The sequence below is a fragment of the Argiope bruennichi genome, chromosome 4 (assembly GCF_947563725.1).
Source record: "Argiope bruennichi chromosome 4, qqArgBrue1.1, whole genome shotgun sequence".
Taxonomy (NCBI): Eukaryota; Metazoa; Arthropoda; class Arachnida; order Araneae; family Araneidae; genus Argiope; species Argiope bruennichi.
Window position 1 is genome coordinate 95,942,790 of NC_079154.1, and position 22,607 is coordinate 95,965,396.

A 22,607-nucleotide genomic window follows, 5' to 3' on the forward strand; every position below is an offset into this window, starting at 1 on the left:
ACATAAATAATACTTAAATATTTTCAAATCTACAGAGAAAAAGATTAAGAAACTAACATTATACTAAAACTAAAAAGTAAAGCACTGCACCAAAAAAAAATTCAGTTTATGAACTTCAAGTCAAACTTAAAAGCAAATACTGTTGTATTTCAATTCCTTAGTATTAAAAAGAAATTTGCAAGTTTCATAAAAAAGGAAAAAAATAATCAAAATGGTGCATTAAAAAATGTTTTAATTATTATTCAATAATGATTGACTGAAAATATTTCAAAAATAATAGCATTTCGAAAACTACATAAAAAGAAAAGAACAATAGTGAGTGAAGAATTTTTTTTAAACAGACCTTTTCTATGCAAAGTAAAAAGGATTTATGCAATTTCCCCAGTTTACTTCCTGTTTTAAATGGAAAAATCCAATCTTCTTAGTAGCATTTAAAAAAAGTATTTTAAGTATATAAATTCAAAATTTTCTCTTGAGATGAGCTAGTTGCTACAGATTAAGAATTAAATCTTTTATTATGAAATCAAATCAAATCAAATTTCAAATTAGTTCTCAAATTATTGACTATCAATTTTAACAAAATAATAAATAGATATCAATAAAAAATTAAAGGGGGATGATTTTTCAAATTAAGCAAATTTAGACACAACAATTTAAAACAAAATTTTATATCATAAAATATTTTATATGATTATAATTAATAAAAGAAATTATAATCAAATACACTGCTAACCAAGAATGTAAATATATTAACACTAAACATAAACATTTCATTTATAGCAGCAAATGTGATCAATTATAATCGATATAGTATTAAAGCCAAATTAGCTAAAACAATAGTCTATTAATTAAAACATATAATCATGAATTTAATAATATTAAATTATTTAAAAACATTAAAAAAACAATAAAAACAAACTTTACACAAAAAAGGAGAGACAGTTTAATAAATGAAATAAAATAATAATAATAAACAGAATAATAAATGAAAAAGTATCAATGATTTTTTGAGAGACCTCGTATGAACCATAGAATTTGATATAAAGAATTTTAAAAAAAATATTGTCTATTTAAAGACATGGATGGATTTTAGTTTTAAATTTATAGAATGAGTATTCTAACACACAATAATATTAATGCAAAATTACTGATAAAATCAATGGAAATATATATATAAGTATATAAAGGCATATATAAAATGAATTTCATTGATAGAAGAAATAAAAAGGGAGAATAAAGAGAAAACAAATTAATAGAATTTGGTAGACCTCATGCTAAGATTTAATTATCAAAGGCTAATACCACTAATGATTTCCAGAATAGAATGTCACCAAATTTTCAATTTGAAAACCAATATATTGATTTGATACGATAGAAAAATAATACATACAGGTTTAAAATTTTAGGAAAATTTCATACTTGCTGTACATATAGCAAAGAGCATTTGCATAGAATCAAAAAAGAAAAACATGACAAGTAGTGATATTGAAGCGCCCAGAGGAAGACACAATGCCTGCATTGTGTCCAATGTCTGCACATCTAAAAAGAAAGAAGCTACAATTTTAGTTGTTATAATGTTCCATTATTAACAAAAATAATTAGACACAAAATTTTAGACATAATGATAAATGTAAAGATGAATCATGGCTACTAAAGGAAAAGGCAAATGATACAGAAAATTGTTTCACTATCATTTTTCTAACAAATAGAACAGAGAAAACTTTTAAACTTAAAGAGTGAAGTAAAAATTTTCATGATTTCAAGCAATCAAAATAATATAATTATTTTGATCGCTTGAAATATAACATCATTATCTGATCACTATAATTAAGTAAAGTTCAAAGATAAAATTTATTTATTTCCTTAAAGCATTACAAGCCAAAAAATGCCCATTGCTGAATGAAAAAAACATCACAGTAAAATAACAGAATGTTTTTGTTTTTTTTCTAAGATCACGAAACATTTGATACAGAAAATAGCAGCATGTATATAATTTTATTTCAAAAAGAAATAGAATAATATATTGCATTGAAAAATGAAATATTCAACTGAAGATTAATTTTGTTCTTAATCCCCTTCTTCCTTTAAAATTAATACTACTTAACCTTATGCTTAAGAATTGTATAAGTGGTATAATAGAAAACTCTCTTTATGACTGGCTTAAAAGCTGTACAAGAAACAAAAATGACAATAGGTTTTCATTCTTCACAAAGAGGCAGCTGATGGAATCTCTAATCCTCTGGTTGTTTGTATCACCAGGTGTCTGTATCACCCAAGGGGTAAGGGAAATGGATAGATCTATTATTATTATTGAGAAATGGAAAAAAAAAAAGAAAAAAAAAGAGGAAATGGCTGCCATGTACCTTACACTCTTTGGGGTAGATATAGCTAGTGAGAGATAAATAAACAGATAAAATAAGTTTCAAATACGGTTGAAAAAAATATTGCCAGTACTAATCAATTAGAGTAATCGTTTTAAACTTTAACAGCATATATATTTAATTTTTTCCAACCAAAAGAAATAAAGTGCTATTTCAAAACTGCATGTTACGATTATAAATTAATTTTCAACGAACTTACAAAAAAGATAAGCAGTATAATGGTTGGAATAGACAATTTAGTTAAATATTACGTTTCGCTTATTAACATTTTTGAAACATTTTTTTTTAAATTAAAAATCAATGAAACTCTTAGTTTGTAAAAGATCCGATAGAAATAAATAAACGAATATTTTTTTTTTTAGTCAGACGAGTACTATGAATGTTTTTTCGTCAAATGTGTGAGATCTAAAACGGCAGCAAGTGCCGACAACACTGCAGCTCATTGACAAGATTAGAAATTAAAAAAAAAAAAAAAAAAAATATTTACTCATTTTATTACGGGTTTAAAAAAGGCTTTATACACATGTTTTGAGAGAAATTATCAGTTCTTCAGATAAGTGGTATTAATTTATCAGAAGCAAGTTATTATATTATATATATATATATATATATATATATATATATATATATATATATATATATATATATATATATATATATATATATATATATATATATATATATATATATATATATATATATATATAAAGCTGATAATACAAATAAAACCTAGTCAAGCTCATTGTATAAATAAAACCTTTCTGTATTATATTTAAGCTATTTTAAAGATAATCACATTTAGTTTATTTTGCGAAGAATTTTTACCAAATATCAAATGTTTAGAATCCAATGACTTTACAAATTAAATCCGACACAATTTTTATATTTCTCAAACATTTAAGCAATCCTCCACAAAATTAATTACGTATTTGCCAAGTGATAATGAATTATTTGATTAATCATTAACATATTTTTTTTTAGAACTACGTGAGTTGACAATTCTGAAACGTAATTAGATGACAAAGATCACATTTAAAACATGCATTTGCCATATAAATATCGCAAAATCCCGTTCACATATTTAAAAATCAATTTTTTTAAAAAAATAATTTGAGCCTTTAGAATGGTGTATGACAATTAAATGTATTTTTTTTTCCGGCATCAATCAAGTTCACGAAAAAAGAATTTAATGCACTATATATACTTTGAGAAGTTTCATAGAATGACACACGTAAGACAACATTTAAAAAAATCAATCAATGATTGATTGCTTTAATTAAATTAACGATTTTAGAAGCTAGTATCTTTAAAGGTGAAAAGTGAATAGCTAATTCAAAAACTCTTCGATAGACAAAATATGCAATACTTTATAATAAATCGAAACAGAATTTCTCAAATAAAGATAAAGGTGGGGTGGGGTGTGGGGTATATGAGCGCGCATGCATTTCCAAATTTGATACTATATAGCTTGGAGGGTGGGAATAGGCACTTCGGAGCGATTTTTTTTTCTCTATTTTAATTACAATTTTCAATTAAACATTAAATGTATTCCTGGCATTTTTTCGCAATAACTTCCGAAAATACTGGACGAAAATGAACTTCACATCGCTTCAAAATTGTCTTTTTGATTATATTAGTATGATAGTCCTGAAAATTTGTTCTGAATTTAAATACTTTTGTTTATCTAATTTCCAACAATAAATTACATTGTTACCTAGGGATTCAAACTTTTTTTTACTGTGCCACCAAATATTTAATTGTGTGATTTTCTTCAACTATTGAAAGCCAAAGAAAAAGGATTTTGTTTGAATATAAAAAGAACACTAACGTTTCTAAATAGCACAAAGATGTGATGGGACTAGTCATCAATAAAAAGGTTCAGGTACATAAAGTATAGAGCATACATAAGACAATTAAAATAACACATTTTCTATGTCTGACAATCTGGCCGGAATCATTGGTGAGGACTGATTTGAAATAAAAATACAACTAATATCTCCGGCGCAACAGCTGGTCGCCAAAGGCGACTAGAAATAACTAAATGAAATCATTTTGAAATCTGTCACATAGTTTTCTTTTTATTTTAAATTTCAACATCAGAGCTCAAAAAAGATAAATTATCACACACCAATCTTTACGATCCACTGAAAATGAGGTTTATGCTGTCAGATACAATTCAGACAAATTGTCCCGACAAAAACAATCTGAATATTGTATTTATATCGTTTCCAAAATTAATACAAATGCCATGATTAGCAGAAAAGAAAATCAAAACTCGGAATGTTCAACCCAGACAAAATCGATCTCGCACTTCATTAGTCATATTTGCATCAAAAGCAGCACCACAAAAAAGGGCAGTCACCTGTACCTTTCGTTTCCCAAAGGTAATTCATTTTTCTTTGTTGAGAGAATCGACCGCAGGTACTAAAAGGTTGCATAGTTATACCAGAATCATTCTTCCAAACCGTTAACCAACCGAAACTAGTTTTCTAGTGGCACATCATTATCATGCTCAGGGAGAAGAAACTAATGTCAACATATTTTCGATTGAAAAACGGCTTCCTAACGGTAAAACGGCGTTTAATTTATCGATTAACAAAAATGGATAAAAGTGATCGACTTTCACAAAAACCACAATAATGTTATTACTAAATTGAGTAATATAGTAACGAGTTTTTCATTTTTCCTAAAATATGCGGGTAAGATTTGAAAATATATTTCTCAGAAAAGAAAATCAATTTACTAAATGTTTTATCTGGATAGCCTCATAAAACAAGGAGAAATTTAAACGAAGCATTAGATTTGTTGATATTATATATATATCTCGTCGTATATAGAAGAGAATGGGGCAGGCACTTTGAATCACTTCTAATATAGATTGCAGCTCTTGTATAAAGGCTGTGAAAAAGAATTTCATTTGTTTTCTGAATTATTATGTTCATTTACACTATTAAACACTCTACCCATTGACCGATTAGATTGAAAATTTCACATAAAACAACAATCATGGTGATTAAATCAAATATCAAATTTGATACAGCAAGCTCATTGAATTTACTTGTCGAGTTCACATACACACAAATCAGTTGACCTCCTTTTGACAGATGCTGTCTGAACTATAATTTTGAGGCGAAAAGCCAGATACCAAATTTCACTCATCTAAGTCATTCAGTTTTTAAGTTGCTGATTTCACAGACAGGCAATATATATATATTATATATATATATATATAGCTCCCCCAAAAAATATTTTTTTTTCGCCCGGTTTCAAGGAGATCTAAAACATGCAGACACATCAAAAAATGGATATCGAAATTCGACGAATGTCTCCATAACAATACGTACAATTTTATTAAGGCTATATTTAATTTACATGAAAATGAACAAATTAATTATTAAAAGTTTGTTTTCAACAAACAATGTAGCATTATTGTTCTTAAAATTGAATAAGGAATATTTATCTGGTACGAGACAAATAAATAATAACGTAATAACAAAAAAAAAAAAAAAAAAAAAAAAAACCTGATCAAAGTAACATTACTTAAGTGCAACAGGAAATTTCCCATTTCAGGGTTCCTCGCAATATTTTGCTTAGTTCTGTTATCTGGTAATTCTTTAATGGCGTCATTAATTTTAAGAAACTAAGGCAAAGAACCAGCGGAACAGATTTTCCCAAAACTTTCTCGAATACTCTCTAGAATACCAACCCATAAAATTACGAGCTTTGGAAAAGGCCCTGAACACCCCAAGTACTCAGATTTTTATTTTCTGGGTTCCACACGTGAGAGTATAGTGTGTTTTATAGAACAGTAAAGAAAGGCGAATATGTATTTTCAACGCTTTTTTTTCCCTCGATTGATTGAAACTAGCTACAATTTTAATCATCAGAACACATTCCAACCTTCATTTATTTAAGTCCTTGTGTTTTGGAGTAACAGTATTTATATGCAAGCGAAAAACAGTCCGACAGACGGTCAGTCCTTTGATGGATTTGGTGCCAAGTTTAATACGAACCTACATTTAAAATGTTAAACCTGTTGACCAAATTTAATCAATCTAGCTCGTTGCACTTATTGTGTTCATTTGTAATTGCACAGCCGGATAGACTTCTGAAGGGATTTCGTTCAAAATTCGAGAGAAATTTACAAAGTTGATGTAAAGACCATGTAGCAAATTTCATCTGTCTAGCTTAAAACGTTTATGAATTATCGTGTTCACAAACACAGACTTAATTCCAAAAATTATTTTTCAACCTCAAGGAGATCGGAAGCGTGGAAAATCTGTCATAACTTAAAAGAGTTCAAATTTTTGATGATTACAATCTTTTCTTTTTGTATATATACTTCGTACACGAGAAAAATTCCTTTCTTTTTGTATATATACTTTGTACACGAGAAAAATTCCTTTCTTTTTGTATATATACTTTGTACACGAGAAAAATTCCTTTCTTTTTGTATATATACTTTGTACACGAGAAAAATTCCTTTCTTTTTGTATATATACTTTGTACACGAGAAAAATTCCTTTCTTTTTGTATATATACTTTGTACACGAGAAAAATTCCTTTCTTTTTGTATATATACTTTGTACACGAGAAAAATTCCTTTCTTTTTGTATATATACTTCGTACACGAGAAAAATTCCTTTCTTTTTGTATATATACTTCGTACACGAGAAAAATTCCTTTCTTTTTGTATATATACTTCGTACACGAGAAAAACAAAAGAACATTGTTGCGAAATTAAATAGTAGCAGTGGTTAGAAATAAAGACATTTTGCTATACCAAGAAAACTTAGCTCCTTCAAGAATTATACTCTTCCGCCAGCATTCAATATCACTGCTCCTTTCAAGTAATAAATTTTACACGGCGTGAGATTGTATGACCTTTGTTTAGCATTACAACTGAATATTAACCAGGGTAACCATAAATAGAGAAAACGGGACTGCATAAATGCATGTCAAAAAGATTGAAGAAATTCGTGCCTTTTCGCCGAAATTTATTTACTTTTATCAGTAAAAAAAAGTAGAAAGGAAAATATGTACTTAACAATAGCATATTTACATACGTTCCTTTGAAACTGTTCCACAGACTGTTGGATATATTTAAGGAAGAAATCAAGCATTCATTTCATTGTAGTGAGATTTTGTTGCATCGGTATAAATAAAAATCCTAATCATATTAAGCTTCTAGAGAATATATTTGACTTATTAAAATATGTAGTATATTTTAGCATTATTAATCACATTTGGAATCATTTTATGCATTAATTTCTTTTTCATATTAACGTACAAAAGAATATTAAGAATGAGTTCGAAAAAATTTTTTCAGAAGTATATAGTTGACTTATTCCAACATTTAGTAAATCTTAGCATTATTAATCACATTTGGAATCATTTTATGCATTAATTTCTATTTCATATTAATGCACAGAAGAATATTAAGAATATGTACAGACGTATATTAAGAATGATAAACTAAAATTGTAAGTGACATAAAATACAGCACCATACTTATCATCGATCATTTAAGTAAATATTAATAAAGTAATAAATGTCTGAATGAGCTAAAAAATTCTTTTTAAAAAAAAAACAGATTAGTCTCTTTAAACCTGATCAGTTCTAAATTAAAAATTTCATTACTTTTTCTGATAATCAGTTTTAGATAAATAAAAGAATATTAGAAAAATATTTTTTTTAATTCCAATTTTTTTTAAATTATTTTTTTAGAAAATTATGCATTTTATTTTTAAAAAATATATAATTATAAAAATAATATTTTTTTCTAAGCCAGAAGAATTTTAACTAACATGGTGGAAATATAAAAGAATTGTAATTTAGTGTTTCCCAAAGGTAATGATAGGACTGAGAAGTTCTAGATATATCAATGACTGGGTAGGTCCATAACCGAAAAATTTTCTAAACGATCATAAGCGGCTATCACTATTAAAAATAAGGGATATCTGAATCGAGAAAATGATTAGCAATTCATCGTTTAATATGCACATTTTGAATATCAGCCCTTTTCAAAAAAAAGTTTTGGGCGATTTTTTTTTTTTTTTTTTTTTTAATCATAAGTGTCTAAGTTCCACCTCCACCTCTTGATTATTCCTATTTTGCTTCCTTTTCCTATGCAGTTTGCTTCTTATTTCTATAACTACTTATTTCAAATAAGATAATTCTGTTCAATGTCCTTCTGATAAAATAATAAAAAGGTGCATATTTTCCAAAATGAATATTATTATTCTAAAGGATAATTTTACAATAACTGCAAAATATAAACACGTATCGCTTCAATCTAAATGTTGTTATTTAAGGTTATGCTTATTATTTATTAATAACAGCAATATTTTATTGTCTGGAAAGCTGCTACAGAGATAGCCAGCTGATGGAATATCTGAGTTTGCTACGAAACGGTTAAAAAAAAAGATTCAAAAGATGCAAATACAGATCTGATGCTGGTCTTGAAGAATCTAAAAGAGTTTCTATAATAATTCGTTTGTCTCGAATCTGGTCTAATTCACAGAAGCCTAAAATAAATCTCGGTTATCTAACGTTTATCACTTCGCAGATAATTATAGTTCGTTATATAACATTTATTTTTCGGTTGTTATCAGTTACTTTTCATGGCAAGATCAATCCAATTTCTTTACAGGATGCATGCGTTGCAGAGCATACACTCAAGCACAGAATTTTCAGCAACAGATAGAAAACAGAGTAAAAATAAATAAAATCGAAACAGTTGCGCTCATTTTGATTCGTATCACCGATCAAACTAATATAGCCTCTTAAATCGACAATTTGTATTTGTCAGGAACATTAAATTCATGGAACAGCTTTGGAAATGCAAAGGAGAGGAAACTTTGGACGCGAAAGTAATGTGAGCAACACCAACTATCTACAGAATCATCATTCAATAAATAGCCGTCCTATAAAAGAGCATCAAGCCATAGCTGAAAGCCAACAAAAGCATATGAATCTGAAATCAAATGCATTTACAATTCGAAACAAATATCGAAAGAGAAAAAAATCCAAATAATTCGTCGCATTTTCTTCACTAGATTAAACGTAATTATTTTTTAAGTATATTCATATTTCTCTTAAAGCACAGGAAGCTTTAGAGTAAAAATTTTCCGATTCAATTTTTGCTGAAAAAAATGTCTAATTATTTGAAAGTCATTAAAACACAATAAACGAAGTGTTAATTGGAAACTAAAATGCAAACTATTTTATAAGTCTCTAGATAAAAATGAATAAATTATTCTTGTTATCATGTAATTTCAAATTCTCATATATGGTTCAATCGAAAGAAGATGCCAATAAAATAGGTATACATTTCACCGATATACTTAAATTTCCCATTATAAAGAACAGTTTTAAAACTTAAATTAGTTTAAACTAATTTGAGTTTTAATTAATTAAACAGAGTTTAAACTAATTCACAGTTTCAACACAGTTTTAAACAATTTCAAAATTTCATAATAATTATTGACAATTCATAAAATTTAAAAACATATTATTCAGTAAACATATTATAAAAAATATAAACATATTACAAAAGTATTCAGTAAAATATATTATAAGAATTCTTAAATGAAATCTCCAGCCGCTGCCTCGTACGTACAATCAGCATAAATTAATTCTAAATAAAATGCCATTCGAAAATAAACTCTTTAAAAACATTAAAAAAAAGGTATCAATTAAATTTTTTTAAGTACATCTTTATTTGGTTAGATAAACACAGACAGGATTAAATATGTAATCCGACTGCTATAAAATTGCGTTATTGACACTGTATCGGTGACCCAAAGTACAATATAACACATGCAATAGTATTTGTTAAATTTAAAATATAAAAATTCTATACCGAGATGAGGGAATCGAGTGTGCATGTGTACAAAAAAAAAATCGAGTTCCTAATTTCGTATTTTATTACATGTAAAACAAGCTCAGATCGATTTTAATTTGCTTTCACCTATACAACGAGAGCGTTAAATTATGGAATATCTATGTATGTTTATGTTTGCTACTTTTTAAACTGTATCCAAATCATTTTACTTTTGATACGAAAATGATGAATCATAACAAGAAACATTCGAGAAATCGTATCAAAATTAGTTAATGCCGTATACAAGAAAGCAATTGATTTTACCACCGCTTAATCAGCTATAAAAGCGGTCAAAACAGTTTATATTCATGTCATATAAAATGGCATCAAGTAAAATCACCTCGTATTGCAGTCCTCTTAACCCACAAAAACTATTAAAAGCAGAAAGGATACAAAATTTTAGAGAAAAATATAAAGCTTTTTGACTAAAACAGTTATTTTCTGCTGAAGACATTTTATGGCTCTCTTTAACAGAAATTAAAACATTAGAAATGAATAGATATAGAATCACTATGAAAAGGCTAGCAAACATTAGTTTTAGATCATTGGCTACATTTCAGAGAATAGCGTCCATTTTCAACTTCACTAAAGCTAAATGTTTGCTAAAGTAACGGAAAACAAATGAAACCCCGGCATTAGAAAAGGATGATTTAACAGTGCCTGCATGAAAATTTTTATGTGGTTGTTACCATAAAGTCCCCTGAAGTACTAACGCTATTGTGCATAAATACTTTCCTCAAGAACATTTTGATGGGTTTTTTTTCAGAACACAAATTTAAGAAACTTGTAAGCCACTCAAGGATGTTTAATGGCCTTTAACTTCTTTGTGAAACCAACAAAAAGAAAGGTTATTTTAATGTGCAAAAACTACTTCGTTTATGACACTAAAAATATATGGAACAAAAGGTATTAAAACACTTTTCGTTTTCAAGCATATGAATAGAGAATCAAATAAAAAGCATATTTTTAGATGGCTACCAGTTAAATACAAATATTCTAAAAAACAAAATAAAGTAAAAAGAAACAAGAATAATCCTCTTTTAAATCAGAACACATATATAAAATGTCCATAATTAAAATGCTGCCTAAAAAGGAAAGAAAAAAATTATACAAAGAAAGAGAAAGAAAATGCTTTTAGTATTTTTGCCATTTAAGCGCTTTATTTACAAGAAGAGATATTACTAGCAACAAAGTTACTAGCACTCGAATACTTTGCATAATGCATTTTTGTTTTTGTTTGTTCTTTGAAATGCATAATTTGTGAAATAGTATCGTGCCAAATTAGTTTTAAATATTATTTTTAAAGACAAAACTGAGTTCCTTTAAAAACTAGGCATTGTTTTACAATTGAGTTTTTTTTAATTTTCATAACTTATTGCAAATTCTGATTAATAACTTATGTCCCGTACTAGCCACCAAATGCGTATGAAAAAATTTCATATTCTGGTATCGTCAGCAGCACTATTGCTTCACCTAATTTTGAATAGTGAAGTTTTTAACAGATAATTGAAGGATAACAAGTAACTGACATGACGATTGTGGCAAATCGAAACTCCGCCACAGTAGTCAAATAAACTATTAAAAAAAAACTATATGTGGGTAAATAGGCTCGATTTAGCATTACATAACAAAATGCGACGAAATTAGAGGGAAACTCATTATGGAGAGTGATGATTTTAACAAAATATTATGCAAAAACTGCATAATTAATGACCATAACAACCAGTCACAATAAGCTCAGTTTATAAGGCTTAGTTCTGTGGTAAAAGGGTGTCTGGCTGTAATTTAAAAAACTTTTATAACAAAATGAAACTTTTATGAACAAAATGCAACTTCAAATAGGAATTTATTAGCTATTTCTTTCTATTACGCAAATGTCGCAATACACTTGAAAATGCGACAGAATCTGATGAAACATTTTTCCTATATTAGCAAGATTATATCTTTATCTATATAAAGTTTCAAACATTTTAATAGCATTCAAACCATTGTTGATTGTCGATCTCCTGAAGGGTAAAATTACTAAGCAAATAATAAATGTTGTTTCGAAATTAAATTTAGTCACTGTGACCATCATTTCTGCTGTTTGATTTTCTCACTTTTTCGCTGATATTTCCAAGTTTTATAACAATTTTTTTTTGTATCCAATACATATACAAAACTTTCGGATGTATCTAATATCTTTAGAATATTATTGCTTTATTTTATTTTGTTTATTTATTGCACAATATATTCTTAACTATATGTTAAAAACTGTTCTAATCTTTACTAAAATGAATGTAAAATAAAATTAAATGTTCAGGAAACAAAACAATTTCACTTAATGGATTTCAAGTTAGCTTCAATTATGTAAACACTTTTTAATTACTTTTTTTTTTCAAATATATTTACCAATACTAGAAGATGAATAGCCATCTAAACTGAATTTTACGTACATTGAGAGAGTGCTTAAGAATGAAATGATTAGTTTTCTTCCAATGAGGTCTTTCACCCATGCATACTATTAATCAAAAAACAAATCAGAAAAAAAAAAAAAAAAAAAAAAAAAACAATAATTCTATTAATAGGGCGAAAAATTATTTACAAACGCAAAATGAAAACACTGTATTAAAATGAGAAAAATTATCCAATTATTGCAAAATTGCATCAACTTTTAACCCACAATTAGAATAATAATTTTTAAAAATTTTGCATACTGACAAAATGCTTAACACGGATAGTCTGTTTTTGACTACCGGTAAATGAATAATTTTCCTTGGTTGTAAACGATGTTTAATTCTATTTATAAAAAAACACCAACGCACTGTCAAGTTCGATAAGAATTACTGATATAAAAAAAAATTCCAGTTTTAGAATAAATTTCCTTGACTTATTCCTGTCTTTCGGAATTCATTCCCGGTCTCCAAATACATAAAAAAAAAATCTTTTAAATTAAATCTCTAAACGAAATTCAAGTTAGTTTTAACGAAAAGAAAATTCTCTTCAGCAGTGAAAATTATCTGACAACTACACATGAATATTAAGAATTTGAACTTAATTTTTTTTTTTTTTTTTAAATTTAAAATGTATTTCCCTATCCCATTTGAAAACATTATCTCACGATCGCAAGTAACAAATCGAAATGTCGAAGTTTAGCCTGAAGGAAAATTTTAAGCTTAACCAAATACGAGTTGGCAGACTGAGCTGTTTTCAGTCTGCTGCTCATGAACTTTCATCGCTTTAGAAAAGTAAACAAGAAAAGGCTAAAAGTGAACCGACTGAAGAAAAAAAAATGACTGTGTTTGCAATTAGGTAAGCAATTCGCATACCTAACAACTGCTTGAATTTCAGTGCTGTATGCTTATGTAGGACTAAAACGGGTACAGAATGGACTATTCAAATGAATTAAAAATTTCTTTGAATAATGACCTTTTTAGAATTCAAATTAGAATTAATTCCAAGAATGTTTAAAAATATTTCATGCGAATGATATTTATTCCAAATGATTTGCATTGTACTATGTCACAACATAATTTTTTTTCTTTAGAATATTATGTAATATATTTTAAAAGATACATCGTTGGAAAAGTTCTTATTTCAAACAGAATTCTAAATTTTCAAAAACAAAAAAAAATGAATAAGCACGCTTATCTCAAAAAACAACAAAACAAAGCATTCAAAGCAGCTGACGAGTTTGAATGATACACAGGTAAAATGATTATTGTGAAATATTAAATTCTTTAAAGATAAATCGATAAAGAACATCGGAGTATATCGAAATGAGTATTATCAACTGGAGAATTAAAAAATGAATCAGAATGTTGCACATTCATTTCCTACTTTAAAACAGATGATATTTAAATTTAATGGTCGATAACCAGGTAAAAAAGAAAAGAAAAAAAAGCCACCCACATTAAAAAAAAAAAAAATCTTAAATATCAAATCTTTAGTGCAAAGCATGATAGTATATTAAGATCGATTCATCAGTCTTCATTCATTATATTATGTGTGAAATCGTTTCTACATCACTCAGTTTATAGAAAAAAATGTCTGCCTAAAAATATTAATATACTAATAACAGCTGCTTTAGAAAAGTTTTAATGATATTTTTTATCATAACATTAACAAAAAAAAATACAAGTGGAAAATTTGATTGAATAATAAAACTGATTTGAATTTCATTACAACTATAAAAAGCGTTGCTTTAAATTGTGTCAATAAGTAATACCGAAAAATTTATTAAAAAGAAAAAAATTGCATAGAAATAAAATTGATTTTACTGCAAAGTTACTCTTTTTAAAGTAATTTTCCAATTTCTAATAAATTTTGCTTAATTAAAAAGTCTGGTTAAAATTTTGAAAGTTAAAACCAGTTATGACCCAGAAAATAATTGCAGATCAAATTCGATAACTCTAGGCACAGAGATCCAATAAAATGTTGCATCCTTTACATAAAGATTTTCGAATTTCACAATTTAGAAATAGTATGCCAGCCTGAAAACTATTATCGCATTAGAAAATGCTAGTAAAGGCGAAAAGATAATAAATTAATAAATATTAGCTGACTTTGGCGACTAGCTAATTAAAATTTGTAATTAAATATTTAATGTAATTTGGTCTTTTAATAGGTTCTACAGCAAATATTTTTCAAATTTCGATGGTTCATATAACTTATATTCTATTATAGAAGCCTTAAGCCGTTCTGTTCATTGTATTATGTATCTAATGATCCGTCAACTCACATAAAAAGAGTAATTTAAATTAAGTAGAAATAATTAAACTTCTATAAATATAAGAACATTTTTTTGCTGAAACTAAGCACGCTATTTTATGCATTCGACAATTCGCCTGAGTAGGAAAAAAACAGAATCGTTTGGCATTCAAAACTATCTTATCTTCTCTCTAAAACTGTCTTAGTTCGTTTTATGACCACGACAGAATAATTTTCATAATTTATGTAATATCTCAAATTATTAAATTAAATAATTCTCGAATTATTTAATAAAAATTTCTCTGGTTCATCATAAAATTCAGTTTTTATTTTTATTTTTAAATGGATTTCAATGATGTAAATAATATTTTATTTTGTTACAATCAATTAATGTACTTTCGAAAAAATTAAGACGTCTAAGGAATTAAGAAATCACTCCTTTGTTCCAAAGGAATCATATTCTTTGAAATATTCTTGACACTTCAAAAATAAACATTTCTATCTTCTGCGACCTAATCTGGCCGTATTATAGTGTTGAATATTACAAATTTAGAACAATCAATATTTTCATAATCTTAGGCCAATCAATCTTGAGAAACTCTGGACGCTGAATAGCATATCTCCTTTAAGACAGTTTATGGTGTGGTCTAAAATCGCGCATTTTCGATTCGACTTTTCATAACTTACGCAGTTTTAGTGGCAATACAGTGGTGCTTCCCTTTAATTTAAAAAGTTTATGTCTCAAGAATATTTTATTAAATATGATTCATAGCATCGACTGTCTGTATAAAAATATAAAATTCATTATTCATCTGGACATTATCGGATGAAACTGCATAAACTTTACTATATTTACACCATTTCCCCTCTTAAATGTGAAGGTAATTATCAAAATAATGGAAACATCACAAACAAATACAAATCTTCATTAAAATTATTTAAAGCCACCTTTAGCATGTAATATGGCTGAGATTCGCTTCGGAATCGAATCATACAAGCGCTGAATGGTGTTTAGAGGAATATTGGATCATTTCTTCCTGGAGACATTGTGAAAGTTCCGGTAGAGATGCCAGTGGAAGATATTAATTCCGGTTTGAACGCTACAAAATAAACCATTACCGTTCGATTATGTTAAGATCGGGGCACTCACATTTTTAATAGCGCTATGATATGGATCTGGTCTTCATTAGAAAGTTCCATGTACATAATAAACAAATCAAATGCACCACATTTAAAATAACACGGCTTTAATGTCTGACAATTTGGCATAATCATTGACATGAAATTTCGTCTAAGTAATCTAACTGAAATTTTATTAAAAATAATATCTTCGGAAACCAGTTGGTCGCCAGAAGCGACTAGTTTATAATAAAAAAATATTTTTAATAACAGATGTAAAGAACGTCAGCTAACATCCTAACTAAAAAGTTCAGAATCTTATATGTTCATTTTAAAAATTACAAAGCTAAATCTTTTGGAAATAAAAAAAAAATGCTTGAAATCTGAAAATCATATTTTTCGATTTCACAAACGCAACTGACAATCAGTAACTGCATAAAATATTATTCTGAATGACCATCATGAGTTATAATTTTAGGAGAATAACACATTTTTAATAAATTGCAAGACATCCAATGATATGATTTTTTTTTTTAAATTGGTTCTTCCAAACGATACTCTTCCGCTAAAATAACCCATCAAGATAATGATGACGTAATGCTGATGTCACAATCGCTTGATTCAGAACCGACAAATTTCAACAAGAAACAATCAAAAAATATCCAGAGAATGAATGCTGGATATTTTCTGATTGTTTCTTGTTAACTTATTTTTTGCTTCTTATTAAAAATATTTTTAAAAGTAAATTATTTTTTAAAAGAACACTAAGATTTTGAAATAAAAATTTTATTCATGAAACATGTTTCCACTGAAACAGGATGAATTAAAAAATGTTAATGTTGTAATCAAACACATTAAGAACAATGTATTGCAACACAATCCGAACAATGTATTGCAAGTTGCTTTCACCCGAACACAGTTTTACATATACATCACATGTAAAATTTGCATAATTATTGTTTTAAAACAAAGCAAAGAGGTTTGTTATGATTTGATTATTAACAACGCAACTACTGGTCAACATTCGCTTTATAAGTTTATATGATTTATCAATCGGAACATAAATGTAATTTTAGTTTAGTCAATCAAATAATAACATAAAATACATGGCTTCACAGATATTTTTTTTTTCCCCATAGCCAAATTAGGATGCATATATTTAAATTTGACCATAAATACACAAAACAATTTTAGCAATGGTTTTATGTTAATTTGTATTAATATGCTGCAATATTTTTTTTTTTCGTTTGTTGTTATCTGTGTGCAAATTTGCAGTTTTAAATTACTCAAGAAATTACAGCATCAGTATCTGAAAACAGCATCCTGATTTTAGTTTAAGGAGATATCAACGTTATGGATGATAGGATTTGGCTTTAAGAATAAGGGCCAGCACCCGTCTCCTCCGTAGCTATTCTAAAAAGTTTTACATAGATTTAGACTAAAATCTTTTTCGGATATTTTTTTCCTTTATTTAAATTTTTTCAAGCAAATCTAAATATTAAACAAATATCGCTGCATTCTGCATATTATAATAATAAGCACTTGAATATTAAGTAAATGTTGAATTAAAAACCTCATTAATAAATATAAAAACTCATATCTATATTGTTGTGCATTTTCTTGCTGTGGAACTAAAATCAAGCATTTGCTAATTCCATTCCTTATCACTGGTGTGGAATAGGCATTTGCTGATTCCATTCCAAACCATTTCCGGTATCCCTTTCCCACAAATAATTCGTGATTCCACCTAAACTATATTTATCCTATAAATAACCCAGACTTTAAAAAAAAGAAAGAAAAAAAAAGAGTTGAGAACTAATTCAAAACATCTTTGCATGGTAATATTTTATGCTTGATTCGTCTATCTTAATTTTAAATTTTGCTCTTAATTATATAGCAGAGAAAATATTTACACAAAGAAAATGTATTTAATTTCGTCGTAGCTCTCATGAATATAAATCTAAGATTAAAACAATAAAAAGTATGGTAGTAAAATATGCTTAAAATATTACGGAAATAAAATTGATAACATTGAAAAGATCACTTCTTGAAATGGCATTAAAGTGATTTTTGCGCACTAATGTTAGCTCCGATGTTACTGAAAAAAAATCATTAATATTTTAATTATTTTTTTAATTAAAAATCTAACAAGTTTCGAAATTCTTTTCACAGTATTACCTATGAGTCAAATTTGGTAATTCTAGGTTCATGATCTAGCCTCCCTTTTAGATGATTTTTTTCCCGCCATCATGCGTGTCACATCATGAAATTTACAAAAATGCCAGCCCCTAAAGATTATTATCTTGTTAAATGCCCCGCTTACGTTCGACTACATATTTGATTTAAAGACATTAATGAGCTTTGTGATTCGTTGTAGATGATACAAAACGTAAGAATAATGCATTATAAGTTTCCAAGATAAAAAATGCAATATTTTAATAGATGCACTATATTTAGAGGCACATCCTCAACCTCATATGGTCAAATTTCCGGATACTTTTGTAAATTCACATATGAAAACGCGGAACACAACGACCAGGCCTCTCTAAACTGTGAGGTGAAATTCCAAGTAAGGTAACACAGAAAATTGCTCGATTTGAGAAAACTTTTTTCAGGTTTTTTTTTTCCACGTTTATAAATAAAAACAATTATTTAAAAGACAATAATACTTTTTTTATTATTACCTTTAATCTTGCTTTAATTATTCATTAATACTTCATTTCTTATATCCTTATAAACTTTTAATGTCGCTTATGCATTTTTTTATCCGCACCCCGCTTCTAACCAAAATGGAAATGTGAATCGGTAAAGTAAAAAACCCAGAATAAAAAGAATTTCCAAAATAAACTCCTACATGAAGAGCTGTCTCTTTAAAATAATTAGGAATTACAAATAATGTTATATGAAAGGCAATTGTTGTGATAATGGTCAGATATTGAATTTACTGTTCTTCATTCAAATAAAACAAATAAAATATTATATTTATTATGATTAAACATCGAAACAAACTAATATTGATCATAGAATACTAAAAAGCATTGGGCATTCCTTGATGAAGCCTCTCAATAGAGAAAAAAAAACAATATATTTTGCCCAAATTTACAGTTTTTAATTTTAAAAAATCTATTTTGATATACTGGATATTTGTATTTGTTTCCCGGAAGCAGAGCTGGCTCCAAGGGTTTGCAACTTGCACACTTGTAGCACCGAGTATGTAAAGACGACAATTCCCATCATACATTTGAAAATTTGTGCACCAGAATATGACTCCAACAAAAACGGAAATTAAACACAAACATCGAAATAATAGCGATAAATATAGTCGATTGAAATGTTACGTTTCCTAATTTATAAGCATTTGTGAAATTAATAATAATATAGTATTATTGGCGGATTGTCTTCATAGCACAGTTAAATCTTTTATTAATCTAGCTTAATCGTAAAAAAATGAAAAAAAAAAATTCATCTTAAATATATTCCATGAAGTTCCCCCCCCCCCAGAAAAATCTTATATATGATATACGGTTATAAGCTTTAAAGAATAGCATAAATTTCAACGATTTTTTTTTTTTTTTTTTTTTTAACTTTGAACCTACACAATTCATCCCTTGGGATTTAATAAACTTAAGTGGCATAAGATAATAAAATGTCATCTACTATTTTTAACCTCTTATACTCTTTTTCCCCTTTAACTGCATTTTCAATATGCATTGAAAGAATTACTTATATGCTTTCACCCTATTCAGGACTAAGCATATGTATCAATATACAGTGTATGTACAAAGGACTATGGCGTCACAATAATATCACACATAGGACATCGAATACTCTGGAACCGTCCTTATCTGGAGCTCTAAAAATTCCTTTGGTCAAAAAGGCCCGGTTCTTGTTTAAAAAGGTAGTATGACACAATTTTGATATATTACGTTATTTCCAGAACAGAAAAATTCGTAAAAAAAATTAAAGTTGATTCACCTAGCATCCAATTTAAAAATGTAACATTTGGCATATGTTTATTCACTCGATTTAATTTTTCAATAAAATGACAAGAAATAGATAAATTGAAAAACTGAAATCGCTGCAAGAATTTCAACTAATTTGGCAGTAATTTCAATAGGAAAAATTCACCGCACACAGACAAATTATGAAAAGCTGTAAATAAAATACTTCTACTACTCACTGTTATCAGGTTGCCCATTCCTTTCTTTTTCTTTCTGTTTCGCCTCTTGTTCCATGTTCAGCGACCTGTGAAGGAAAAGCCAACAAAAGATCAGTAAGGTTTGATTAGCAACTCGGAAAAAGAATTATGACTCCACAAAACTCAAAATAAAGAGGTTAAAAAAAAAATCCTATATTAGCTACAACTCAGACCAATTATCTTTCTCACAGAAAGAGTTCTTTAGTTCTAACAGCATTTACAGAAGCAATCACATCCATACAAATCATCTTTATAATCATACGTTAATACGCACAGACATAACTACTAATAATCTAGTAACAATAGCACATTTATTAGTGATAATGTTTATAGGTTAACACACTATCTCTAAAATGCAACATGCATTATGAAAAAATCGTCTAACCCTTTACTTACCTATTAATTTTATCATCAATATTTCAATTTGATTTTAGTACAGTTTTTTTCCCACTAATTATAATAAATGTTTAAAACTATTTCTAAGTATGTTTTACAACAATGTTTTTTATTCTTTCAGTTACTGCCTTTATATTCGCATACATTGCAATGATATTAAATATTTGGATGCGCGCGCACTGACACACACACACACACACACACTGTTCTAAAATAAAGAGTAGACTTTAAAAATAAAATATTTAAGATCGAGTATATTTAATTTTTTTTTTAATTACTAGACTACGGGTATCTTTAGCAGCGTGCCTCAAGCAGCATAATTCACAAGCAGTATTGCAGTGATCCCCCAAAAAGAAACAAGCACACACCACAAGGCAATCTAAATCTTTAAGGTAGTGAAAAGAGTAAATAATTACATTTCAATTACAGCTCTAAAGAAGCAAAAATATATAAAAGTATTCGAACCTTTAGTTCGAAAATCGTAGTATGGTAGTTTTATGATAAAAACATTATTTTATTGTCTGCGATTCATACTATTTTGTTGCCGTTTCTAAATCAATTTTACAAAATCATAAAATTATATTTTAAAAAATGTGAAATTTTCATAGATTAAATATAAAATTTTTAAAATGGCTTTAAAATCTTTTGAATTAAAGCTTTTACTGTACATGCAGATTCTCCGATTAAACAGTCTATTAAGCATTTCATGGGAAAATGTACAGAATCAGCTGTTATATCAGAAATCCAGAACAATTTATTTGGGTTAATAAAAATATTGCACCGAAATAAAATTGATATCATTGAAAAGCTAATATTTATTGGATTTTAAAGCGGTATAAAAAATGTTTGTCAGATATTATATTCCGAAGATACTGACGAAAAATATTAAAATTTCGATTCATTTTTAATTAAAAACCCTTTCCTGACGAGCTCTTATTATTCAAGAGGTAACTGTGTTAAAATTAATTAACACAGTTACTTCTTGAATTAATTATAATTAATAATTCAAGATTATATAATTATAATATTAATGTAAATAAGAATCTCGAATTATTATTTATAGTATTTCAATTATATATTAATATTATAAATAATAATTCAAGTATTTTATTTTACAAACAACAAATTTACAAACAATACTGAATGAGGTAGATTACTGCAGCAGACTAAAAAAATGAAAAACCAGCCTAAAAGATAACCATGTTTTAAAAAAAAGAGAGAGAGAGAGAAAAGAAGAAAAAAAAAACTCTTGATAAAGTTTTTTTAACTTGATTTTAAAAATGTTTAAAGATTTGACTAAATTAAGTTTATAAAGATATTACTGTAGGGTAGACGAATGAAAAAAAAATTAAATTTAGTTTCTAGAAAAGGTTTTTATAGAACTATACTTTCATGCATGATCTGAATAAGAGCAGAGCTACTATAATGGAAAAATGCAGTATTTTTGTCCAAGGAATAAAAAAGCAAAATAAAAAGATATACTTTATCATCTTATTCTTTTTTTGGGATGCTTAAATGTACCCCAGATTGAATAATCAGACGTTTAAATAAATAAGTGAAATAGTATATTGAGTTTCAGAAGTTTTGCATTAATCACCGGCAGAGCATGATCATATTCACAACTTTTGGTGTAAATAAAAGCGAAAACTCAACTTCTTTAAAAATAAATGAAAATCTCATTTAAACATTTAGAATGATTATTTCCTTTTGCAACCAATGAAACCTCAGCAAAATATTTTTCCCCCCTCTTACAGAAAAATAAAAAAATAAATTCAAAATTGATTTAGAAATTTAAGCAATGTTGTTTTAGTAGCATCACGCCTATTGTACTATTTAATGAAGTCATGTTCCAATAGGATAAAAAACGTATCTGTCCATATTATCTAACTTTCCGTTGTCTTGTGCACTGCTATAAATACAAATTCTTATTTCTTAAGCA

At 27.4% G+C, this 22,607-nt stretch overlaps 1 protein-coding gene across 2 annotated transcripts in view; it reads right to left on the reverse strand.

The window, feature by feature from the left end:
• The window catches only part of LOC129966135 (signal peptide peptidase-like 3), a 63,344-nt gene that overhangs the window by 10,224 nt on the left and 30,513 nt on the right, over positions 1-22,607 (reverse strand). Inside the window, exons 3-4 of one of the 2 annotated variants that reach the window (XM_056080523.1) lie at positions 20,255-20,319; positions 1,420-1,539 (exon numbers count right to left, since the gene is read on the reverse strand). In XM_056080523.1, the coding sequence (XP_055936498.1) occupies positions 1,420-1,539; positions 20,255-20,319 (185 nt within the window). Of the gene's footprint in view, positions 1-1,419; positions 1,555-20,254; positions 20,320-22,607 lie in introns of both variants that reach the window. The other variant, XM_056080522.1, reaches the window with a different exon arrangement.